The sequence below is a fragment of the Telmatherina bonti genome, assembly GCF_933228915.1.
Source record: "Telmatherina bonti genome assembly, chromosome: 1".
Taxonomy (NCBI): Eukaryota; Metazoa; Chordata; class Actinopteri; order Atheriniformes; family Telmatherinidae; genus Telmatherina; species Telmatherina bonti.
This window is the reverse complement of record NC_136619.1, coordinates 34859288-34883604: the sequence shown is the minus strand read 5'-3', so window position 1 is coordinate 34883604 and position 24317 is coordinate 34859288. Positions and strand designations below refer to the sequence as shown.

Below are 24317 nucleotides of genomic sequence, written 5' to 3'. Positions count from 1 at the left end.
AACACACACGCACACACACGTTACTTTTTCCAGATCTGATATTAGACTTAGATGTTGATGGAACATTTAAAGTACTTCTCTTTCTGGAGATTTTCGATTTGCTCTGCCAACACTCTCTCCTCCTGCTGCATGGCCGCCTGCTGATGCTCAGAGATGTCGCTGAACGCCTCCGCTCCCTCTTCCCCGCCGCTCTCTTCTCTCACAGTGTCAGCCACTGGCAGCAGCCGAGGACTGACTGGAGGCGAAGGCGTGTGATGACTTAATCGCTGTACATGACCTTTTCCCTGCAAAGAAAACCAACAGTGCATATTTCCTTCACACCAAAGTAAACATGACATGCGTGCTCGATAAAACACCAACTGATCATCACAAGAGGAAAAAACACGCCAGGCATGGTAACTGAACCACAGAAAATACAGCAACACGGATCAAACACAATAACAGCTACAGCACAACAACAAATTTACCTTTTTAGCTGCGTTTGGTTGCTTTTAGCAACAGTAACAAGCAAAAAAAGAGAGTAGAAGTATCAGCAACACTACGTTTAAAATCCACACTAACAAATAGTCCCTTATCAGCTGGCTAAGAGTAACACTCTCACCGTTTCTGTCCTGCTAATACGGCATTTATTAGAGGAAAATTCTATCAAGGATTAATAAATACCCAAAAGAAGCCGAAGCAAATTATAATATCTGTCCACAGTTTTTTTCCCACAGGAAGTAATGACAAAAACAAAATCACATGCTACTTTTCCTGTTTTTCTTTTCCTTATAAGAAGGAGGAAACTGATCAGAGCTCCCTGTTGTTTGCTAAAATCTGAAAATGTTTTCATCCTTTGAATCCATTTAGACTTGAGGTCACGGACGACGCTGAAATGGTTGCATTAGTCTGTTCCTTTGCTTCGTATGTTCCATACTCCACATAGCATTAGGCTAATCTAATCAAGAGGCAACTGCATGAGTGCATAACGTCTTTAATTCCATCCACAAGAGACAGTTAGAGAAAATAGTCCAACAAACAAAACAGATAATTGGATGCGGTGACACATGCTTTGGAAACGAAGGAGACAAATGTTAACATGTGTGGCGGAGAGACTGATCGGTACCACAACAACGGATGGAGGCTTTGTGGATGTCATCCACTGCGTTGGTATACATACCATAGTGTGTGCTATGCTCATAAATCTAACGGCTATTAGTACTGGTCTCTGGGTAAAGGAAAAGAGACGTTACGGAGGAATTTGGGGAGGTGGGAAGAAGCAGTTCAGAAAGGAGGAAGTGACGACAGAAGTGCTGAGTCATGGCTGAGCCTACCATTGACCGTCGAATGAGGGTCAGTCTGCACTTGGCCTTATTCTCAGCAAACTCCAGTGTGTTGATGTCCTTTAGCCGCACTTTGTATTTATTCATTTGTTCACATATGATAAGTTCTACACACCTACAGAAAGACAAGAGGAGACAAAAGCAATTCAGATTTGCTGAAAGTATTTCAGGCCAAATAATGAGTTCATATAGTCTTATTTATCTGATACAATGTGAGCCTTGTTCTTTCCCTGATTCTAGTTGCTCCCAGCAGAAATTATACGCTCACGCTCGTGCTATTAATTTTTATCCACCATTGGTTGCAGGAATCTGCAGCCCAGTTAAACGAATTAAACCGTATTCTACAGCATTAATACCATGATGGATGTTCTGCTCCGAGCATTTAGACAAAAACAACACAAAGCTGTGCTGCTAAACTCCGCTCAGCATTTTCTCCTCCCAGCCAAAAACCTGGGCTTATGCCTGATTAGCTCACTAAACCTGAACGTAAAAAGTTAGTTTAGTGTTCTCACATGAAATGAATTAATTTAATGAACATCCTCTCCAATTTGTCTTGGCCATGCGTGTCGCCACTGAAATGCAACGCCCGCACTTTTCCACTAACAAAGGCAGAGATTTTCTCTTTGAAAGACTGGAAATATTTTCTTACGCTGTTGTCTTGCTGATGTCCTGGACGCTCTGCAGCGGATCGATGCTGTCAGGACGCCGGAGGATACAAGGAGCGAAAACTATAGCCAAAGCGTTGGCAGACATACGGTTTGTCTCCTCTTGCAGTGCAATCCTAAAAGCAGGAGTTCAGCGTCATTATATTCATAAAAAAAATTTTAAAAAATTACAATTTCATGAATAAATCTTAACCAAAAAGTTTAAATATGAACTTTTCCTTCACTACCTGACAAGATGAAATATGAGGCGCTCCAGAGTGTTTAAGTGAGTTCTGCTGAGCTGGTCGATGACTGAATACACTCCTCTGATCATCTCCTTTTTATCCTGCAAACCTGCGGTGGTATTCACACAAGACAAATCACCATTCACTGCTGCAGCAAGCAAAATATGTTGTCACTGCAGTTACTGTGAACAGAACATCCAGTGAGATGCAGCTTAAGAATGTGAAAACAACAGTGTTGGATACGTGAGGCTGAGCACTCACCCATGGCACGTACGAACTCCTCATACAGCTCGAATGTCATCAGGGGATTTGGCAGGTCTCTCAGCCACTGCTTGAAGACGCTGCCGATGACATGGATGTTGTAGTCGTCCAGATTCATGCTGTCAACATCTGCATGGCAACGGGGGAAAGTGCAGAGAAACCACGTCGTACTTAGTGATCAGATTTAATCCTTTCTTATTCACGATTAATAACTTTAGGAGAAGAGAAAATAACCTGTGTCCAGGCCGAGTTTGAGCTCCTTAATTTTGTTGGCGGAACCAGATTTCCTGTAAATTCCTTCGGTGTAAAGGCCGTGCATCTCAATGTAGTTAATAAGCTTCTCCACCACCAGCGGGACCGTCCTCTCGTCATTAGTTAGACGAGAAACTTCCACCCCGAACTGTCTGGGGGAAAGCTCTGGATCAAACTGCTCACACGCACAAAAGACAAATACATGGACATGATGCATAAAACATGTTAAAAAGTTTCTTCAAATAAACATTCTTAGCTCAATTTGTTTGTTTTTTTTACATAATGATCATTACCAAAAACAGTAACTGTGCATTAAGAGTAAAAAACAAAAAAAACAGCATATATCACATTATTGTGAGGGTACGCAATATGGCCGACTCACCTTCTTACTGCATTTGGTGGTCGTCTTCTGGCAGCACTTTCTGTGGCAGGCGTACCGGCACACTGGATGAACACAGCCAGAGAGATCAAACAGGTCATTCCCATTATCCACAGAAAGGCAGTGCCGCCTCATTATTCAGCAGAAGTTGTGACTAAATGAAAAACTGTTTATCGCCGTTGTTTAAGTACGATTGGCTGGCATGAAGAAAACATCCTGCATGGAGAAAAGGACAAACTGTGTGGAGAAATCTCTGGAGAGGAGAGATGGAGCCGCAGACCCCATGAGTCCAGTTGAAAACAATCTGATTAGGGCTGAGGACGGAGAGCGGGGGGGGCGGGGCTCGGTCGCAAAGGTCCAGGATGGACACGTCTCAGCCACTGACATGCAGTGTGAATGTGTGTGTTTGTGTGTTCGAGCTCAATGTGACTGCAGAGGACAGAGATGTTTATATGTGTGTGTGTGTGTGTGTGTGTTTGAATTAGGCAGAAAATGAGGTTGCTGTTACGTCACTTTATTTTACAGCCAATCTGATGCTAACGCAGGTTTTTATTATGAAACAAACGTCAAACACAGTAAAAGTTTTAGATTACTTCATTTTTTTTCTTGCTAATTCAAAAATGAAGAAACATGACTTTTATATAAAACTTCATTTTAATTGTCAGAAATAGAACTTTTGTGTAAGAATAACTTTTTCTTAACGTCCAGGACTTCAGAAAACAGGCGATCTGTGTTAAATTCAGACATTTTGCATGCATACTCACATTTGCACACGCAAGCACGATCCATCATCCAGATGAGAGAGGAGCAGAATTCACAGTATGTTGGGATGCTGTACTGGGTGGACTTAAAAATGTGGCCGTTATGCTCCTCCACCTGCAGAGAGCAGCAGAGCACAGGCTTGTGTTAGAAACAGAAAACAGCTTAAACATCTATTCTAGCATCTTTGTGTTGTTTTCTTTTTTGTTTTAAGTGTCTTGCAAAGAGGAGGAAGGCTTTTCACACTTACAATGTCGATGTCTTTCTTCCTCTGTTTCTTGCGTTCAGGCTTCGGTTGAGGCTGCAGTAGAAAAAAGACAGTTTGATAAATATCTACTTTTTTATAACAACATGCAAACATATTTCTTTTGTGTTGCCACAGAAACTATTACCTTGCTGAGCGCACAGTCCAGAGGTTTGTACTCAGACATGAACTCATCCATGAAAACTTGAAAAGTGTTGACCCACACTTTAACTGGAGACTCCCTCCAGTCTCTCTGCTCCTGCCTCATGGTCTTCTCTAAGATGTGTTCAAACAGAGCGCAGAGGTCTTTGTAGCGGATACTCTTACCGTCATCCATCTATGGAGAAAAGGCAACAAGGGTCACAGTATGAACACGGTAATATTTAAGCTTCTACTTGCAAAATAAAAAAAAGTTTCTGCATATTTCTGTTTTTTTTTTTTTTTAATTTTTGACTTTGCAATCATGCCTCAAACGGGATTTTCTATAAAAAAAATAAAAAAAAGTGGAATAAAAACACAGGTAAGCAGCCCTTACTGCGAGTGCTGTGGAGTAGGAGTTGAAGATGTTCAGACGGAATTCCTTCAGAGCCTTTTTAAACACTACGTCCACCATGGTGTCTTTCTTACTGTCCTCTGTGTCCAAGTCACTGATCTGAAAGAAGGCAGCAGTCATCAGTTCACCTGCAAGCGTATTAAATCCCCATTACGCCTCAGCATGTAAGGCGTTGGCTGCACCTTCTTCATGAGGAACTCGTTCATGCTCCTGTAGTCGTTGGTGGAGGTGAGGATCTGCTGGGCATCGTTCTGCCACTGAGCTGGCTCCAGGGCCGCGCTGCTGATCTTCACACTCCGCCGTCGCTTCACCTTGGGAGACGGCTCCTTGTTCTCCTTCAAATCTTTGAAGCCTCTGTCGAGCAACACGTCGGGGCTGCAGGGCGGTGACATGTTTTCCTGACCTGATGTGTGAGAAAAATTAAGTAACAACTGCTAGAACCTTTTAGTGCAGGTGAAGCGAAGTTTCTTTTCACCTTCTCCGAGCAATGGCCCAGTGTCTCCATATTCTCCATCCAGAGAATCAGCCCCACATATCAACTTTTCTCTGGAAGTCTTCTTATCCCCATATTTAGCTTTGCCCCAGAAGCGCATCCTACGGACCCTGGGTGATAAACATGAAAAATACATGGACGTTAAACTTAATTATGATTAAAAAAAAAAAAAAAATCCTTAAAATCTTTAAGAAGCAAACCTTCCATCCTGTGCACTCTTGCGCAGCGAGTCCACTTTGCCCAGATCTCCTGACGACATGGCTTTGTGCATCTTCTTTTGCTCCTCAGAGCTTGCAGGCTGAAAGAAGATATCAGACATGTTAACAGCGTGCCAAAAGGGGGAGAAAAAATTGATTGTTTTTCCATGAAGTCAAGCATGCCGAGTTCAAGCCAGCAGATGGCACCATAACATCACCGGTGCTGCAGATTTCACATTCACCAGAACATCTTGTGAGTAAATATAAGAGTAAACTATCGGGAGCATTCATGACAGAACAAAGCAGCACAGAGAGTTAATATGACACAAATCAGCTGTCAGAGGAAAAGATGGGAGGATTTTGTTAGGAAAAGAAAGGTTTGATCCTTTTTTTCAAAGATTTCCAAAGTTCCACTTGTGAGTACGGCTATCTGCCAGAAGAAGGAAGAGGAACCAAGTGCATGCATGTATAGCTAATTAACCTGGAATAAAACAAAAATAAATCATAGCTATGACAAACAGAGGAGCCAAAAAGGTTAGAAAAGCAGCTATGTTAAAGGTTTAATGTGTTTCAGGGAAAATATATTTTTAAAATACTCAAATTAAGTAAAATTTACATAAGTTGGATTGACTTCAAAGGTTATAATGAGCTTAAATCCATGTATTTAATCACATTCACGTATTAGAAGGAAATGCTTTCTGTTTTTATTACTCTAATAAAGCTTCGGCATATATTTCAAATAGGAATTTAAACTAAATCAAACAGAATTTGAAATATTGCTTTCGAATGCCTTTGAAATGTCTTCCACACTTTAGAAAAGTGACTCTACTTTAGTAAAAAAAAAAAAAAGGAAAATTTGTAGAAGCTTTGAGTATTTGAGTCAGAGGTGAGATGCAGACCTATGCTCTCTCTGCTGAGTGGGTTAGAAATGTCAGAGAAGGAACGCTTGAACAAAGCAGAGTGGGCCACTGGTGGCTCCGATGGCACCCGTTACCATGTCTGAGTCACTGAAACAGGACTCCGTTAAGCCTGCCTCCGTAGAGTTCTGTTTGGAGAGGGGTAGAGTGAAATGACGGGGGCTTTGGAGGATGTCGGCGTCATAGTCATCTTCGTCTGAATCGCCCTCAACTGAGAGGATGGGGGCACGGGTGAGGAAGTCGGAGCGGGTCCGTGCCATTCTGGCTTTCTTTTTATGGCCCGCTCTGCCAACCTGGATTCAGCAGAGGCGACAATAGCATTTTTGAAAAGGTAAAACTACTGATCTGTAAAGGAGCTCCAGCGCTTTCTGATCCTTGTGTCGGTTAGTTGGGATGTTTTTAGTGCGAGATTAGAAATGATCCTGTCAAAATTCATTCATTCATTTATTCACGACACAAAACCTGGAAAACACGTTAAAAGAAAAGGTTTGTTCGTTTAAAGAAAGAGAGAGGTAGCTTACGTCCCGGGCCTTTGTTCCTTTGTAAGGTTTTGAGGCTGGTGTGGGTTCTTCTGTGGGGATGGCTGCGGGTGTTTCTTTAGTGATGGCCTCACTGTTAAAACTGAAGGATAAAAAGAGAGAATCATAAGAACAAAGTCTTTCATGATCTATTTCTTTTCGCTCTCATGAGCAGAAACCAAAGCAATAAAATGATATGATTGACCACGTCTAAAATATGGACTTTTGACACTTGAGGGCACAGGTGTCAAACTCCAGTCCTGGAGGGCCGCTATCCTGCAGGTTTTTGTTGTCTCCATGCTTCAATCCACCTGACTGAAACTCAAAAATTGGTTGACAAGAAGCTGCTGGACCTATTTGATTGGAATCAGCTGTGTTGGTAAAGGGAAACGACAAAAACCTGCCGGATACCGGCCCTCCAGGACTGGAGTTTGACACCTGTGCTTTAGGGGAAAAATTGAGATGTGCTACAAAATCTGTGGAGTAGGAAGCAATTGCAACATTACTTTAGTCATAGTACAACAAGCGGCATGTCAAATTCACATAGTAATTTTATTATTATTGTTAAATAAATGAAGATGTGGGTTAGATGGTTATTTGACATTTTAAAATAATCTGCCTTTGTTGATCATTTTAGCAAATATATTCATAGGAAATGTGGAAAGCTAGCAGTCTAGTTAGTGTAATAATGGTAAAATAATGTTTTTTTAAATGCTGTGGACTTGACAGAATTGTTTATTACTAGTTAATAGCTGTATTATAACAGATAAAAAAAAACTACATGACATGGACATGATGTTTTGGCAGTGAGTCATCCTACACATAAAGCCACTAACTTGTATAATTTGCTACAACTAAAACATGCAGTTAAAAGCAGATTAAAAAAAAAAAAAAAGGAAATATAATTTACTACTTACGTTGCAAACGCCACTTTGTCCTTGGGAGAGAAGAAGATGTTGCCCGGCTTATCGCCCATAGCGACCGTGGTGCCTGGATGACTTGCTGGATGCTTGGTTGCTGTTCTCATTCTGGTTGCTCCTCCATCTCTGGACTCCAGGGTGAGTTTAGGCGCCCAGCCCTCAGCAGCAGGTCTGCTGTCCTTACGCCTTACCGTAGGAGCAGAGGAAGGGGGAGGGGGCAGCGGGGGGTGGCGTTCCTGACCACGACTATCTCCACCTGGTGGAGAGGAGTCTGACTGGGTTCTTCCATGAGGAGGTGGCCGTGGTGTTCCTTCTCCCAGCAGGGATCCGTGTCTGAGGGACTTACTGGGCGCTGCTGTCACGGCGAAGTCCTGCCCACCCTGTCTGCTCTGCTGTATCCTCTGTAAAGCTTCTCCTCGTTGCTTCTCGAACATGTCTCTCTCATACTGAGCGAAGGCAAGGCGCTGCCGCTCCAGGGCTTCTTTCTGTTGCCGGATCTGCTCCATCATCTCCTTCTCGTTCTGCTGCTGCTGGTTACGCTGCCGCACCTCCTTCTCCTCGTTGAGACGCACCAGCTTCTCTATGACGGCCTGGTCGGCCTTAGGGTCGGGACCCTGAGGAACGGGAGCCGGTTCCTCTGACGACGGTGTTGTCTGGGCCGCGGAGTCTCGAACATCTGCGGGAGGACGTACGAGGTCAGTCTGCTCTTCACTTAGAGGCGTTTCCTTCTGCAAACGGATGATGACCACCACCGGTCGCCGAGCTGACTCCCGCCTCTCTTTGAGAGGTTTGGTGATGAATGTGGTGGTGGAAGACGAGGCCGTCTCCTCGTTGCTCGGAGGTTCTTCAGCAGGACGATGGGAAATTATTGTGCTGCCTTCATGAGCAGGGACGTAAAAAGTCGGGAGGTAGTTCTCCATTTTGGGCGGATGTGAAGCGGCAGGAAGATCCACATGGGTTGGGCTCTGGCTCCTTTGTGGGGCGTCGACAACAGCTGGAATCGGACTTGTTGAGACGACGTCCATGTTCGGTTCTGGAGCGACAGGTGGGAGAGGGGAGCAGGTGTCATCGCTGTCCATCACCTCCTCTGTAGCCTTTGGGGGTTCATCATCCACAATGAGAAGCTCGAAGCTGCCTTTGGAGCTTTGGCTGTCAGGTGTGCCTTGTGGGGAGCGCAGAGGTGGGCTGGCCGGCGGGACAAGCTCTACGGACCAGCGCTGCTCCTCAGAGGGAGACGAGGCTCCTCCGCTGTTCGCCCGGACCTTTAGCAGCTCCAGGCTGAACTTTGCCTGCTCCAGCTCTCTCATCCGCCGGCTCTCTCTCTTGGCCCGAGTGGTTTTCTGGCTTGGTTCATCCAGAGTTCTCGCCCTCTCTCTCACCATCACGGCGGATGTTGGGACTGAGGAGGACGCCTCAGTTTCCACGATGGAGGAGCACTCTGTTGTCCTTGCTAGTTCTTCATCTCCTTCCTCCTTTACTCCGTCCCTATGACTGCTGAGCGTGTGGAGGCTCCTTTCTCGCTGCTCATAGGAACGATCCTCCCAAGTGCTGAGGTCCAGGCCCATGATTCTGTCCGGCTGCTCCTCCTCTCTAGGCGAGAGGCTCACCTGGCCATTCTGAAGCTGAAGCAGCTTCTCCTGCTGATCCTTCTTCTCTTTCAGTCTCTGTTCTCTCAGTGTTTTAAAGCTGGAAATCAAAACGGCACAGAAGTTACAATCCTACCCAAAACCTTTTTCTTTACCTTGTATGAAAATATTTTCCACAAAGCTGAAGTTATCAGTGACTAGTTGTAACTATTTAAAAAAAAAAAAAAAAAAAGGCCGCATTCTGAAAAGCAAAGTCTTGTTCTCTGCAGCTCAGCTGATTGTAGAGCTGCTTTGGGTTGGATTGCTTTCGTAATGGTATGCGCTGACTGGTGTGTTTGCACACCGAACAAAGCCCAAATACACTGCTGGAGTTGTGTGCAAAGATTAATCTGGTTATTCCCAAGCTTTAGTAAAATCACTCAGTCATGCAACTCTTAGGAGCTATTTTCAGAGGAGTGATGCTTTGTAAAAAAAAAAAAAAAAAAGGCACAATATGCGTTTCTGCTTGTCTATCAGTAAACATAAACAGCATGTTTTTACCTTTCCCTGGAGAGGAAACCTCTGCTAACAGCCTGAAGCTGCACCACAGTGCTGTAAAGACGCAAGTAGGCCTCTCTGGCTTGATGACAGCGCCAGGCTGTCTGAATAACCAGAGCTGCTGAGCAGCGGCGATACAGCCAGGACCTCCATGCCCTCTGCAGCACCAGCGCAGCCTGCCTCCAGAGTCTGAACCTCTGACGCTCCCTGTAACCTCTCCAGTGTGTCTGCAGACACAGAGCTGCCCCCTCCTGGATGCTGGGGTCATAATCCTCCTCCATGGACCGGTAAGAACGCCACCATTTCTGCACGGAGATGAAGATAATTACACCTTGGGTTCATGATACTACTATTATTTACTCACCACATATTTTCATGCACAGGGAGATGCATGACTAGATATATCAAAGTGTGAACAAATTCAAAACATGATAAATAGTTCAAAAACATATTCAAAACATTTTTTTTTTTTAAAGAGTTAAATCAGTAAAGACCCTTTGGGGCTAGTAAATATTTTGTCATTTCTATTTGAGAATTCATATAATAATTTATTCTTTACATCTGAATGGATTTTTTTTTCCCAGTCAGATGCATTAATGGGAGCTTTCAGCCAAACTTCTGAAATCTACTTGATCCCAGCAAAACTTCATCTCATCTCCAACCTGCCTCCACCGCAAATGAACACATGAAAGTTAAAACTAAACAGTCACTAAACTGTTTTTTCTCGGCATAGTTTGGACCTGAGTACCAACCAGGCATCACAGCCTAGCTGACTATTTTTGCTGAACTTTTCCTTCCCTTTATGACCACAGTAAACCCATCCTCTCATGGCTTCTCTCAGCAGGATAATGATAATCTGTGTCATAAAGACTTAGAGCAGATCTGACGGCAACAGGAGGGTTAACCTGGGATTAGCGAGGTAAACTTAATGCACTGAAAGCAAAATAATAGAAAGATGAATGAAACTCTGTTTTATCTCACACAGAACCAGTTGCTGACACAGAAGTAAAACCAGAAGCTGAGGAATGAATCTACTACACTTTAATTACAATCTTTAACTTAAACATAACTCTTTTTAGTCTGGCCAATGACGTCGCTGCTGTGATTGGATCCCATTGGGATTTTAACGGCTCTGAAAGGTGACCATCAATGCTCAGGTGTGAAAACGCCTGATGAGAGACGTCCAGAGCTCAGATCTTAAGGAGGAAAAAGTGATGATGTAAAGCTGTTCTCTACCTGGATGCAGACCGCTGCTTCTCTCATCCTGACAAACTGTCTCCTCTCCAGATGGGCTCGGAAACGCCGCTGCAGCATGACGATGAGTCTGAGGACTTCCCTGTGGAGTTCAGCCTGCAGCCGCTGACGCTCGGCCTCCCGCAAAAACACCTGAAGGGGACGGACAGCGGTGGTGTCAGTACAGGGGAGCACACACCCTTTGTGAAAGTGAGGCTGCTAACAAAGAGATACACATATATATATATATACACACACGCACAGCTCACAGTCAATCACAGATACACACACACAAAGCGGAGAAATCTCTGGCCGGATACACGGTCACAAAAATGTCAGGTATGACCCTCTAATTATATAGACACACGTCCCCAGAAGCCTGGACCCCTCTATCATGCCCCATTCATGCACGCAGCAAACACGGGGAATTGTCTACATTACATCCTTCTCCACAAGGAGGACGCTCTCAGGTAATAGGAGGTCATCCAAAACGTCAAACTCGGCCCATTTATTTATAGCTTGTAGCATTTAAAAGTTAAAAAAAGAAGCTCAAGTTTCATGTGCATGTTCTGGAAACAGCAGCAGTATTGCCCCCTACCCTCTCTTCTTTTGTCACCAAATAATGAAGTAGAAGAAGATTCTTCTTTTAATCTTCTTGCTGCCTGATCATTTCCACTCAAACAGCTGTGGATTATTTTCCCCAGAACTAACATTTAGACATTTAAAGTCATTGCATGAGGATGAAAGAGGATGGATACCTTTGTTTTCCCAACTTGATAGCCTTCTGGCTGCAGGTTTAGCTGACCCAGACACTCCTGGATGCCTTCTCTGGTTGCACTGGTTCCCTCTGGCAACACCACACTGAAGTGGTGGATAAAATCCTTTCCAAAAGAATCACACAAGGCAATTAATGACAAATGTGTTTATTATGCTGCCAGCTCTGTTTAGATTCTGTCCAGTAATGTGTTTGACATTAGTTTTAAATCAACAAACCTCCTACAATCATACATTTATCCAGCAGTTAGCCTACTCCACTACAGGATTCATGTCAGCTGTAACTCTTGACCGGTGTCTGCAGCATCTCTTGAGCAGAGTTTCAGTGAACAAGCGATCAACCAACATGTGGTTTCAGGTAAAAGTCCATATTTGCAGGGGTTCAAACATCATGGCATAAATATGCTGAACTCCCACTCTTCAAACTGAGGCTCATTGTCTGAATTCAATACAATCTGCTCCCTGGGCTGTAGGGGGTGGACAGGCAAACAGATGCTGTGTTTATACAATTACAAGCATGGGGAGCGTCTCAGAGACCCGAGGACAATGAAGGGGCTCTGTTCGGACCGGCTGAATACTCCAAAGTGGTACCATCCTCAAAACATTTCTCATTAGTGCAGACTGCGGCGCTTAATATGTTGTGAGGAATTTCTGGTAAATGACCATGTCTGGTCCTAAAACTATCTCAGTGAGATCATCGATGGAGTTTTATGAGTTTAGCTTTTTAACTTAAAGTGCTTGAACGGAAAACGGAAATGTCCCAATTCCCAAAGATTTTCCGAAAAGCTGAAAAAAGAAACCCACGCTCAGTTGTTTGGAAATCGTTCAAGGCACTGGGCTGCATCACCTTCTGTTACAATTTCTGGCATGTGGGATTTGAGAAACCAGCTGAAGGTTTGAAAACAAAATGTTTTTACATTCCTGTAAAGTTCCAGCTGCACCACAGTCCTCCTTGTTGAATTCTGTGTTTCGTAACGCATCGCATTTGTTTCAGCAGGTCTGGACTGCAGGCAGAGCAGTAGAGCTCCAGAGATGTGCTGCTGTTAGATGTGCAGAAAGGTAGTTTGGCAGTGTTTTGTCCAAATAAGTAAGACCTTCCCTGAGCAGAGATCCTGTCTGGATGGTAAAACCTGAGTATACAAGTCGGGATTATTGGTGCCTTCACATCTGCGTTGCTATCTGCATTAAAACGATCCAAGATGAATACACAGTTTGTATTTAAGGAAAGAATAATCCATCAGTGCACATTCAAATAAAGGTCAGCATCTACTTTTTTAATATGTGAAAATGTTTTTTTTTGCATTTTAAATAATTATATACGAAATATCTTGTGTGTGTGTTTTTTAAGGTGTCACAAACCAGCTGAATCCTGGGCATTAGACTGTAATTTATTGCATTATTCTATGATTTTTATATTGTTTTATTACTATAAATTGTACACATACACATTTTCGAGCAGTACTTTAGTCAACTCTGTCATTTTACATTTATCAAAGAGCGCCTCTGTGTGAAAATCTGTCATAGCAGTAAAAAATCTTTAACATATTCTCCAAGAACATCTGAAACATATGAAAACTCAAAAATAGGTTTAAGTAGAATATAGTTAAAAATAAGTAGAACAAAAACAGGATTGAAACTTCACCATTGTTCAGATTAATACATTTTTAATTTAATCAATAATAATTAAAAATAATAATAAAATAAATAATAATAATAATAATAATAATACTAATAATAATAATAATAATTATTATTATTATTATTATTCAGATTAATAAAGTGTTTTTCATTCATTTCATTCATGAACGGTCTGTTCACAAAGGCGTCAGATTAAGCAAAACGCATCTAACTAGAGTACCACAAAAACAATAATTTATTAAAAGTATTAATATAAATGACATGTCATCTATAAAAACAGCTTGTTCATATTTTCCAGTAGTCCAGGTAAAAACGAATGACCCTCCCAGTGTAAACTGGACACTTAATGGACAGAATCTGGTTTATTCATCTCAGGTTATGTGATATAGCTTCTCTGCTTTCAACACCATAACTAAAATGACTTTATCCTACAGTGTTTCTGTGGAGAGGAATAAAGCTGAGAAAAAAGCTCAGAATTCTGGCAAATAAACCTAAATTAGATTCAACTTTAGCTTATATAGAAAACAAGGCTTATATCTGGTAAACAGACTTTCTATTAAACCAGCAAAATGATCTAAATCAGTCTAAAACACTGGCAGGACGTGACGAATGAACGGTCCAAACCACAAACTGGGAACTAACCTAAGAAGAAACTGGAGCAGGGGGAGTGAGCCACTCCTAAAACTGTCCAACAGCTAACTTCAAATCTTTAACACGATCTGCTTTATTAGTCACACAGCTGACATCATTGTTGTGAGTTAAAGATGGCTGTCACCTCCCACCCCCACTAATTCCCTTCTGATGCAATGAAACACTAATCTGAGCAACATCAGTAACAAGTTTCCTGGACATGAATTCACCGCTGGCACCTAAACTCTTGGAAACGTCGATCTTGTTTAGGTTTGTGTTGGCCTGCACACGCCTGAGGAGACGGAAACCTGCTCAGCCCCTCCGACCATGCAGCTTACGGAGTGTGTGCTCTTTGGAAAATATGATCAGATAAAGTTACGTCTTCGGAAACAAACACTGTTAAAAAGGGAATTTTGCCAATTACTCCATTTACATGAGGCCTTTTTCACAACTCGTTACGCTGAGACTCAGAGACTTGTGTCTGAATCTTTATGCACTGAACTGTCCAGTCGGGTCCAGTCAATCCAATGCTGACTCGTTTCTGTGATGGACTGGCTACCTGTCCAGGGTGCACCCTGCCTCTCGCCTGATGATTGCTGGGATAGGCTCCAGCTTCCCAGCGACCCTGAATTGGACTACGCGGTTAAGAAAATGAATAAATGAATGAATGAATGATTTTCTCCTCTACATTTCATCTCTTGCGCTGATAATGTTCTTTTTTGTTTCTTTACTGAATCGGCCACGGTGCATGTTCAGAACAGCCGCTGTCTTGCTATCCAGTTGCTGGTGTAGTGAGGTACCATGAAGAAAAACAACACTGTCAGGTGATGCTCTGAGCTGGAACACTAAGTTGTGAAGTGTTTTCTCTCATTTGAGACGCTACAAGGAAATGATGGGTCCTGCGGTGTTCATAATGAACGTCAGTGTGCCATCAAAAACAAGTCAGAGGCTTTCAGTGTGTTAAGGTTGGACGTATTCATCTAATATTCCACGGCATATCTCACAACAGAGCTCTGTAAATTTTACACACTGTAATTTCTTTAAGATTTCCTGAAGTAAATGTTCACAGCTACAACAAAATAAATGTACTGGAGGTAACAAACATGTGCATACTCCTTATTTATTATGCGACCACATGGAGAAACAGGCCTCATATTTAAATATTTATTACGAGTAATTATTACTAATGTTTATGACTAAAATAACCGATTTTTTAATGAACTACTTTGCACATATTGGTTTTGCATTGTGCCAGTGTTACTTTGCTGCAATCTTAGTTTGTAATGTGACAAAAATCAGTTTTCTTCCAGGATAAGTTATTCATGCATCTAGCAACATTTTTTTTTTTTTTTTTTACCTAAAAGATCTACTGTGAGAGAAATGAAATTCATAAACAAGTTCAGTTTTTATGTCAAAGATCTGACACTGACAGAGAACAGAGGAGGCCTTTTAAACATATCACTTCATTTTTATGGTCCACACACCCACATGCTCTCATTGGCTGGTGTCCATACACCCTCTGCTCAAAGTCTGCAAGCCAAACACATCCTGCACGCAGCAGGATGAAAAGAAACAAGGAAAACAACGGCAGAAGAGATAAAAAAAGGACGTTTACCGTCATCCCTTTGTGTAGACAAATACACAAAGGGATGACGGTAAACGTCCTTTTTTTCCTATTTTTTAAACAAATATCTTGCAATTTATATAATAAAGTTCATGTGAAAATGCATGTAGAACACAGAAGAAAACACTTAAAGTGCCTGCAAGTTGTAAACATGTGTTTACCTTGAAGTTGTACTTTATGTTGTAACCCGACTGCCGGATTCGCACCGTCTCCAGCATACCTGTGTAGCGCAGCTGCCTCAGCACCAGGTTGTCATTAAACCGTAAGGGCAGCTGAGAGAGGGAAACCCAGAGAGTGATAATTGAGGAGAGAATTAGAGAAGAAGTGAGAGAGGCAGAGGTCAGAGAGAGAAGGGGAGGAAATGATAAACAGCTTTTTAAAAAAAATAAAAATGCTCCAACTTCAAAGGAAATGAAGAAATGCTTTGAAAACTAAACTGGAGCGGTGGAAGTGGTGGCGGTATGGAGTGAACATACTGTACCTTTTCTGCGTTAGAACGGATGCATTTGACAAAATAAGGCTCAGACTGACCCAGTGTCTCCATTAGCTTATTGAGAGAGGCCTGCGAGATGAGACACAAAAACAAGTCGTCAAACTTGGCAGCAGATTCCAGGCTGCAACAAACTTTAAGGTTGTTCGAGAGGCGGACACATCTGCAACCAGCAGCGTGCGACTAAAGTCTCTGCCTGGCATCAGCATGGCTGCCAGTGGGTCATTGTACGCATGCAGATGTGACAAGAAGAAGAAAGAAAGATTTTCATGAGGAGTTATTTTGTGTGGAAACACATGAACATGTGTGTCAGCATGTGTGTGTGATAATTCAGTGGCAGGAGGAATTCGGTCTTCTAACCCCCCCCCCCCCCCCCCCCCCCCCCCCCTCTCCTCCCCTCCATGGGAGATTAAAGCAATCAGTGCAGGACAGGATGTGGAAAGTGAAGTCATCCACACACATGGATCCGGGCTGCCTGCCCGCCTGCCGGAGGGGCCTCCAACAGCCTCAGCACGCTGCTCACTTTCAAAGAAATCAGAGGGAAAATAGACCCGAATGGCTGATAGTCGCTCTGACATTTACTGTCAGGTATTTCATAACTTATCAAGGTGTTTTTAAAAACATCTATGAAGCAGAAAATTCACATTTAAAACTTTATTTTAAACAGGAACTCTTTTTTTTTTTTTTTTTTTTTTAAAATCTGATCAAGCTAAATCTTCCCTAAAAAACCCCCATCTGTTATCCCAGTTTTATTGTGTCACTGAATCATCTGCGGAGGAGTGTTGAAAGGGTGTGTCAGTGAATGAGTAACTGCCATTTTTCTACTTTCTCACTAAATCAGATGTTTGTTTTTTTTTATTATATTAACCAGACATGGTGTCATACTTCTGTGACGTTTGGGTGGGTAATTAGAACACAGTAGAAACATCACACACACTGGACGAAACCAGGGTTGATGCGGAGGGCAGGCACAGAAAAGGAGCAACATCTCCTCCCAGGGCTGTGTGTGCACAAAGGACACTTTTTTGTTGTTGTTTGTTTTAGTGTTTTTTCAATAGTATGAACAGCTGGAGGGGAATTCTTTGCTCCTCAAGTTATTTTTTTTCCATGAAAGAATTGAGTGGTAAATCATTAAGTGGCCATTGAGTGTGTATCTAACCTGGAACTGTGCGCTGATACTGGGTGGTTTCTTCTTCTTGTGGAGGTGAAGCAGCGACTTGGTGATGCGGTCGTGAAGTGTCAGGTTGCTGAGATACTTCAGTGACTTGACATTCAGTAAATGCTGCGGAAACAAAGTCAAAGTCAGCAGGTAAAAAAATAACTTAAGACTCAAATCTATCCACGTTAAAAAACAGAAAAAAAGAAAACTACCTTTGGTAGAACTGGTTTAGATTTGTAGTTTTTGTTCCTCCTGCATATTTAAGATGAAAAAGAAAATCAGGTGAGAAGGTACTTTTCTTTTTACTGTCAAGTAGCATTCAATCAATTCCTAAAAGTCTGCCTAAGAGGGTCATGTCTCCGACAGTAAAGTGGGACTTTATTCATCCCTCTGGAGAGGAAATTCTTGTACTCTTGCTCCCTCTGTGGGGAGGTCAGAGGTCAGGGTCATGCACAGAACTGCACTGACTGAGCTGGTTGGAATGTTGTGATCACCGAAGGAGCTTTCAGCAGAGCAGATGTTTGAACTCAGGTTTACAGAATGATGTCTCTTAGTTCTGTATTTAACCAGATAGTCTTAGATGACATATTATACGTATGTTTTATGACTACTTCAAAATGATGCTGGAAACAGCCTCGGTTCTGAGTACAAACACTTCTGTAAAGGAAACGCTGGATCACCGGAACCAGATCAAGATGTTATGATGAGAGTAGACGTGTTTGTTACTGACATGAGAATGTCATGCGCTCTCTCCAGGATTTTGCTGCTGGCAGAGTTGATGAAGATCCCGTCTTCCTCTGCAGTGGAGCTGCTGGGCGAGAAGCGACTGTGTCGACCAACGCGTCCGTTCCAGCCGAGGCCCGGAGAACTCCTATAAACAGGTCACACCATAAGAAATATAAATACTTTTTAAAGTTTGACTTCAGTTTTCTCAATTTACTTCAGCATATAGTAGTCCTTCATTAAGTGTATGAAGTCAAACGTACCACATTTGATACACAAAGTTTCTGAGACATTTTGCATCACTTTATGGTAAAAATTTAGCTCAAAATGCTGTTAAACTCAATCCGAAACTAATAGATACTAGGAAGAAGAAGATTATATTAGAATAATTTTGACAAATCACATGGTAATAAATGGTAAATACCCCCCCAACCCAACCTAAAAAAAAGTGGTTAAGTTTTTTGTTATATTTTGTTAAAGGGCCAGGTAAAGACCTCATATTTAAAAAAATGTGACTTTTCTTACCATTTTTTTCATGGTCGGGCTTTAAAAGGTTAAAGTTTTGACATAAAACACAGTGTGGAACATTGTCTTACAGAGGGAAGGACGGTGCAGAACCCAGAATGCAAAACACTAATGTAACACTAGTATTGTAAAAAACTACCTTTGGTTTTGATTACAGTGTGTATTTAAAGCGGCTTAAAAATAATAATAAATAAGATTTCCACAACTATTCTCAAGGGACCCAAACAACTTCTGAGTGAATCCTTTATTTATTCACACCAGCTTTACACTTGGTGATGGTAAGCTACCTGCTTAGCCGCAGCTGTCCTGGGTCAGACTGACAGAAACATGGCAGCACAACACAATGTGTTTTTGTTTTTTTTAGTTTTTTTTAGTTTTTTTTTGTCAGTTACTCAAATCTTTCAGAGATCTGATGTTGATCTGATGTTGTGTATGTGAGAGTCAACGTGAAGTCTTCTGTACATGTCACAGTATGAATCCTGTAACGTTTGTACTTGTGACATCCATCCATTTTCTTTAACCGCTTCGTGTAATTCAGGGTCACCGGTTGAGTCGATCCCAACAATCATCAGACAAGAGGCAGAGTACACCAGAGTACACGCCAGTTCATCAAACGGCCAAAACGAAGAGGGAAAACAACCATGCATGCTCTCAATCAACCCTTGGGACAAATTTAAAGTAACCAGTTAACCCAACATGCATGTCTTTGGATGGTGAGGAAGCTGGAGTACCTGGAGAGAATCCACATATACACGGGGAGAACATGCAAACTCCACACAGAAAGGCCACTGGTGAAACCTCCCCCCAGTCAAGGCTCGAACCAGCAACCTTATTGCTGTTAGGCCACAATGCTAACCGTTCCAATCAGAGGCTCTAACCTGCTGATTTAGTGAAACATACATAGTGCCTTGTTCTACTATTTTACTCATCATATATTAATAAACTGGGTATTATTTCCTCTAACTTCTATCATGCCACCAAAGCACAACTACATGAGAACAAAGAGGTTAAAAAAACAGACATAAAAACCAACCTGTACTTACAGACAGTACAAAACAAACAGCTGGCTCTGTGAAAAACACGTTCATTTATTGTTGTGATGACAGAAATACAAAAATACAACCACTTACGTTGTTTTCAAAGCTTCTTGTTGCTCAGATCAGTTTTTCCAGCACCTTCGCTCAGTTCTGAAACCGTTTTCCCACCATCATCGTGCTACGTAGAAGGTAAAGTTCTGCTGGAAGGTGCTGGCACAACTAAATATTTGACTGCTAAACCAAAGCCGTTTGCTGATTTACTTCAAGAAGCCCCGGATGAGTTAAAGTATCGTCACCTGGAAGCTGCTTCAGGGTAGCTCTGACAGCTTTGAAGGCACAGATTCGCTTTAACTAACAGTTTCTATTTTACATTTCTTTTTAGTCAGAAATTATTTTGAAATTATTTCCAACCTTAGCAAGTATTTTTAGGATTATATAATAGTACAGAGCCAACTGTGGATTCCTCTATAATATTACTGACACTGTCTCATTGCATTACGTATGTTCCAACCGTCTGAAGCATTTCTTATAACAGCAGCTTGTGACTGGGTGGTTCAAAGCTGTGTTACAGGCTAACTTTGTCCTTTTGACACTGCTGCACAGACCTGACCTGCAGTATGTATATCTTTAGATTTGCATTCCAGCGCCTTGTATGTTTGTGTTTCTAAGGGGAATTATTTTTCCCAGGAGGAATATCACCAGTAGGGGCAGTGGTTTCCAGAGCAGGACAGAATGAAATATGTGTCATGTAGAATTCATTTAATGAAAGGTTGAAAACCTCAGGCCTCAAGGTGAAACCCAGCCACCTGCCCAGAACACAAACAAAAACAGCAGCGGTCAGGCTGTGGTTTAAACTAACCATTTTTTCCCTCCTCTTTAAGCTCAGAGCACATGACACAAGAAGAAGAAGGGGAAAAAAGGCATGGAACGGAAAAAAAAAAAGAAATAAACAACAACAACATCGTTCAGATTGTAGAAAAGAGAATAAAGTTGTGGCAGAAGCAGTTTCTTTGTGGTTTCAGCAGCTCGAATCCGCCAGAGAAGTTTATTTTGTTTCCACTGTTATCCTTTGTAGATTTACAAGAATTCCTCCAGAAGAGTTACAGACCACACACACTATAACACAGTCAGCAGCACTAACATGTGTCTGGTAACTCATACTGTGTTATTAGCGGAGGGGGGGGGTAATTTCTAGAGGGAACGAGCTGGGACACCAGGGTGTGTTTTTTGTTTTTTAAAGTTGGTAAAAATGAAAGTCAATACAAACACACACACATTGCAGAGCAGCTTTAGTGCACAGCGGCAACGATGTTTTTCAGTCTTCATATACATGCACATTTAAATTTGATCTATTAAGTGTTGCATGATCATGCGGAGGAGTTCATCAGCCAAAGAAACAGCTCTGTACGTGTTACTTGAGGCTCTGTAAGAGGTGACTGTGTCATCACTCTGCACAGGAGTGACGTGGTCAGCGAGGAGCGCTAGTGTGTGGAAATCGGGTTCTGAGGAGATTAAGGCTAAGTCTCAATTCTATCTTTTACCCCTTCCCCTAGCCCTAACCCTATCCCTATACCTATCCCTCGACCCCCCCGGTGGAGGAGTAAGTGTCAAGTGGTGAAAATGTTCCCCTAAGAAATGGGACACCACTACACCGTGACGACGTCATCAAGCTGCGGCACTCTAGCTGCTACGCAAACAGAGGCGACGAGTGATTGTTTTCCAAGATGCCGTTGTCGTCAGCCGTGCTACTTTGTTGTCTGAGCAATCGGTATATCTGCCATTTTTTGTCTGCTTGTTGGCCAGTCACCTTCCCTTCCAACCACACCTCTTTTATTAATGTTCTGTATTAAAGTAGAAATTTTTTGTTTGTTTTCATTAGCCCAATGCATTCCATTACAACGGTCAGATACAAGTTGTCGATGAGATACATATGCATAGCTTGATTAAAAAAAATAAAATAAAAAGTAGATATAAATACAGACTGAGTCGTAATCATCAAAAGTAACCTGGTAGTAATTGTATAAAAATTCTAATGCTGTGTAAACTGCATAAACAGGAACTACTGTCCCTTGAACGTTGTTTTGCAGACATTGTATTCACAACATGGGAATTCCAAGTGTAACCTCTTTATGTAATTATAACTCAATAGAGTTATAATTTTTAACAGAAATTCACACAAGAACAGGCACGTAAACAATAAACTCCTCTTTCTCTGCTCTGTAGCGGGTAAGTGCCCTCGTGTGTTCTGGTGTCCCTGGTTAAAACATGAAACAATTTAGCACTGTGCACAAAAGTAAGTAAAGTAAAGGAAATGCTACAACATATAGATGATTGTCACTGGAAGAAAACAGCGACAGTGGTTTTATGCATTCATATATCAAACCAGCAGTTCAGCAAATGCTAGCCTCTTGTGCTATGTGTAGCAAACTTTCACAGAGCAGAACATACGATCGTAAAAAAAGGCCGTAATTTCAGTCTTGTTATTGAATCATATTTTAATGCTGAAAATACTTAAATTTGTAAACCTCTTTTTCAGCATTGGAAGACATGTTGCTGGTGACGCGCTGTACGCTTCTACCCCTTCTTCAGTGAAGTGTGGTCCTGGAAAATCTTCACTTTAAGGGGTGTGTAGCCCTCACCCTTCCCCCTTAGCCTTTGTCCAAAGGAGAATTGGGATACCCCTTCCCCTCACATGATTGCGCAATATGGAGGGATAGGGCTAAGTGGAAGGGGGAAGGGGAAGAATTGAGAATCACCATAAATGGCTTTCAACAAGCAAGAACTTCTAAAGAACAAAACTGAAAATGTGGCTTTTTAACACATACAGCTGCCAACTCAGCCGTGATGCTTTGATGCGACCAAACGATATGTTGTGATGTTTTATTCTTTCTGAATTGTATCAGCGAGTGTCTGAATATGTATCTTGTATTATATTGGATCAGTATTATGTGATTGGTGTTTTCTTAAATGTTAGATATTTGTTATTATAGCGGCTATCCAGGCATAAACCGTGCTTCTTATATATAGATGTGTTGTTTTAATGTCACTGACAGGGGAGTACAAATGAGAACTAGCCTTTTGGTTAGCTCTGATTTAGCTAACAATGTGTAATCATGTGTTTTATAAAACCGCTTTGTCCCCTTTCAAATAAACTCAACTTAAACTTAATAACAAGCTCGACATAAACGTCTTTTTTAAAAAGTGACTTACACAGGTCACACAGGTGAATGGAGGTGATAACACTCACACCGATACACTGCAGACATAAAAAGCAGCTTCCAGCGTGTTTTGTTAAGAATGAAATATCGACAAGCGATGAACGGACTGCTGAGGAATGTTCTGCAAACATTCGGAGTCCCCAGAGGATGAATCCTGCTGGCTTCTCAAGTTCCCCGACTCTTTGTCTTGCTCACTTTTTATTTTCCCAAACCTGTAGTGGAATAAAACTAATGACACACTCCCAAGCCTCAGCAGAACTTTGTGTTTTTATGTTAAAGAGCAAATGAGAGAATTAATACGACGGTTTTGGCTTTTAGCACAAATCATTGACTCACTTCAAGACAAAATACGGAATCAAATTCTTTTCATGACTTAACATATGAGACTTTCAATGTGAAAAATGACTAAGAAATACATGTAAAAAATGATATATGTGTATATTAGGAATGAAACTCAATTAAAAACATTAATTAATAAATTACAGGCTTTGTAATTAATTAATCTCAATTAATCACATTTTAATCGCATCATGAAGTTTGCCCCAAAAAGCACCATTTTTTTCATTTACATGCATTTTAAGTGATTACAAAATAAAATAGTAAAATAGATTAATATAATAAACTCAAACTTTATTAATGTCTGGATGAATTTATTTAACTTTGAAACATTAAAAAAGAAATAGAAAACATCCGCGGCCAAAACTGAACAGACCAAAAGTTAAAAGTGTCATTTTACATAATTTACCGAGCAGCTGCAGCTTCTCTTTAAAAGTTACAGTAATTTTAACTTTATAAAAGTTTTTATCCACACTCTTTATTAACAGACATTAATATCTGACAGTAAACCAGAACAAGAGTATGATCTCTACACCAGAAAATCGCAGATATGTCCCGCTATCTTTGTCACATTCTGTTCCAGAGTCCAGATGCATGTGATTTACACTCCCAGCTTGCACTGCGCAACAATATTATAAATGACAGCAGAGGATTCAGAAATATCCAGTAAGTATAAATAAAGGTTTTTGGATTTATAAGCATTTCTACATTTAAATCAAATTCTCATGAAACCTTGGGACTTGTGTTGAGTTTACGTTCTATGCCCAAATCAAACAATACATTCAAATGTCAAAATATCGAGTGGAGCACAAATCTTCTATTTGCATCTGGCATACCATATAAAGGAGAATTTCTCCCCAGTTGATCATCGATCTCAGTAGATGGTGATGGCACAATGTGCCTTTTGTAGTGCCTGTTTATCTCCATAGTCTCTCTGAGACTCCCATAAAGCACTGCACTGTCTGAGGCGCTGTCCAGCTGACAAGCACCCAGCAGGGACTGAATATTTCTCTCTCCCCAGGCGCTCCTCTCTGGTGCATAGCTCCGACTTTACATCACGGAGGAAACAGCTGGACCAGGGTTTAGGCGTCGACGAGTGTGTG

The 24317-nt window shown here is 41.7% G+C and overlaps 1 protein-coding gene across 7 annotated transcripts in view; it reads right to left on the bottom strand.

Moving 5' to 3' along the window:
• Window positions 1-24317, bottom strand: part of myo9aa (myosin IXAa) — a 122271-nt gene that overhangs the window by 1865 nt on the left and 96089 nt on the right. For 4 of the 7 annotated variants that reach the window (XM_079240383.1, XM_079240384.1, XM_079240386.1 and 1 more), the window contains 25 exons: window positions 18106-18246; window positions 17588-17627; window positions 17376-17498; window positions 16208-16288; window positions 15888-15998; window positions 11819-11941; window positions 11064-11213; window positions 9831-10132; window positions 7702-9390; window positions 6788-6887; window positions 6344-6559; window positions 5353-5450; window positions 5135-5262; window positions 4842-5062; window positions 4642-4758; window positions 4255-4443; window positions 4113-4163; window positions 3868-3979; window positions 3107-3168; window positions 2707-2899; window positions 2473-2601; window positions 2215-2320; window positions 1972-2103; window positions 1314-1437; window positions 76-284 (listed from right to left, as the gene is read on the bottom strand). In XM_079240383.1, coding sequence (XP_079096509.1) covers window positions 76-284; window positions 1314-1437; window positions 1972-2103; window positions 2215-2320; window positions 2473-2601; window positions 2707-2899; window positions 3107-3168; window positions 3868-3979; window positions 4113-4163; window positions 4255-4443; window positions 4642-4758; window positions 4842-5062; window positions 5135-5262; window positions 5353-5450; window positions 6344-6559; window positions 6788-6887; window positions 7702-9390; window positions 9831-10132; window positions 11064-11213; window positions 11819-11941; window positions 15888-15998; window positions 16208-16288; window positions 17376-17498; window positions 17588-17627; window positions 18106-18246 — 4947 coding nt within the window. Of the gene's footprint in view, window positions 1-75; window positions 1208-1313; window positions 1438-1971; window positions 2104-2214; window positions 2321-2472; window positions 2602-2706; window positions 2900-3106; window positions 3169-3867; window positions 3980-4112; window positions 4164-4254; window positions 4444-4641; window positions 4759-4841; window positions 5063-5134; window positions 5263-5352; window positions 5451-6343; window positions 6560-6787; window positions 6888-7701; window positions 9391-9830; window positions 10133-11063; window positions 11214-11818; window positions 11942-15887; window positions 15999-16207; window positions 16289-17375; window positions 17499-17587; window positions 17628-18105; window positions 18247-24317 lie in introns of those variants that run through there. The other 3 variants (XM_079240388.1, XM_079240389.1, XM_079240387.1) reach the window with 2 other exon arrangements.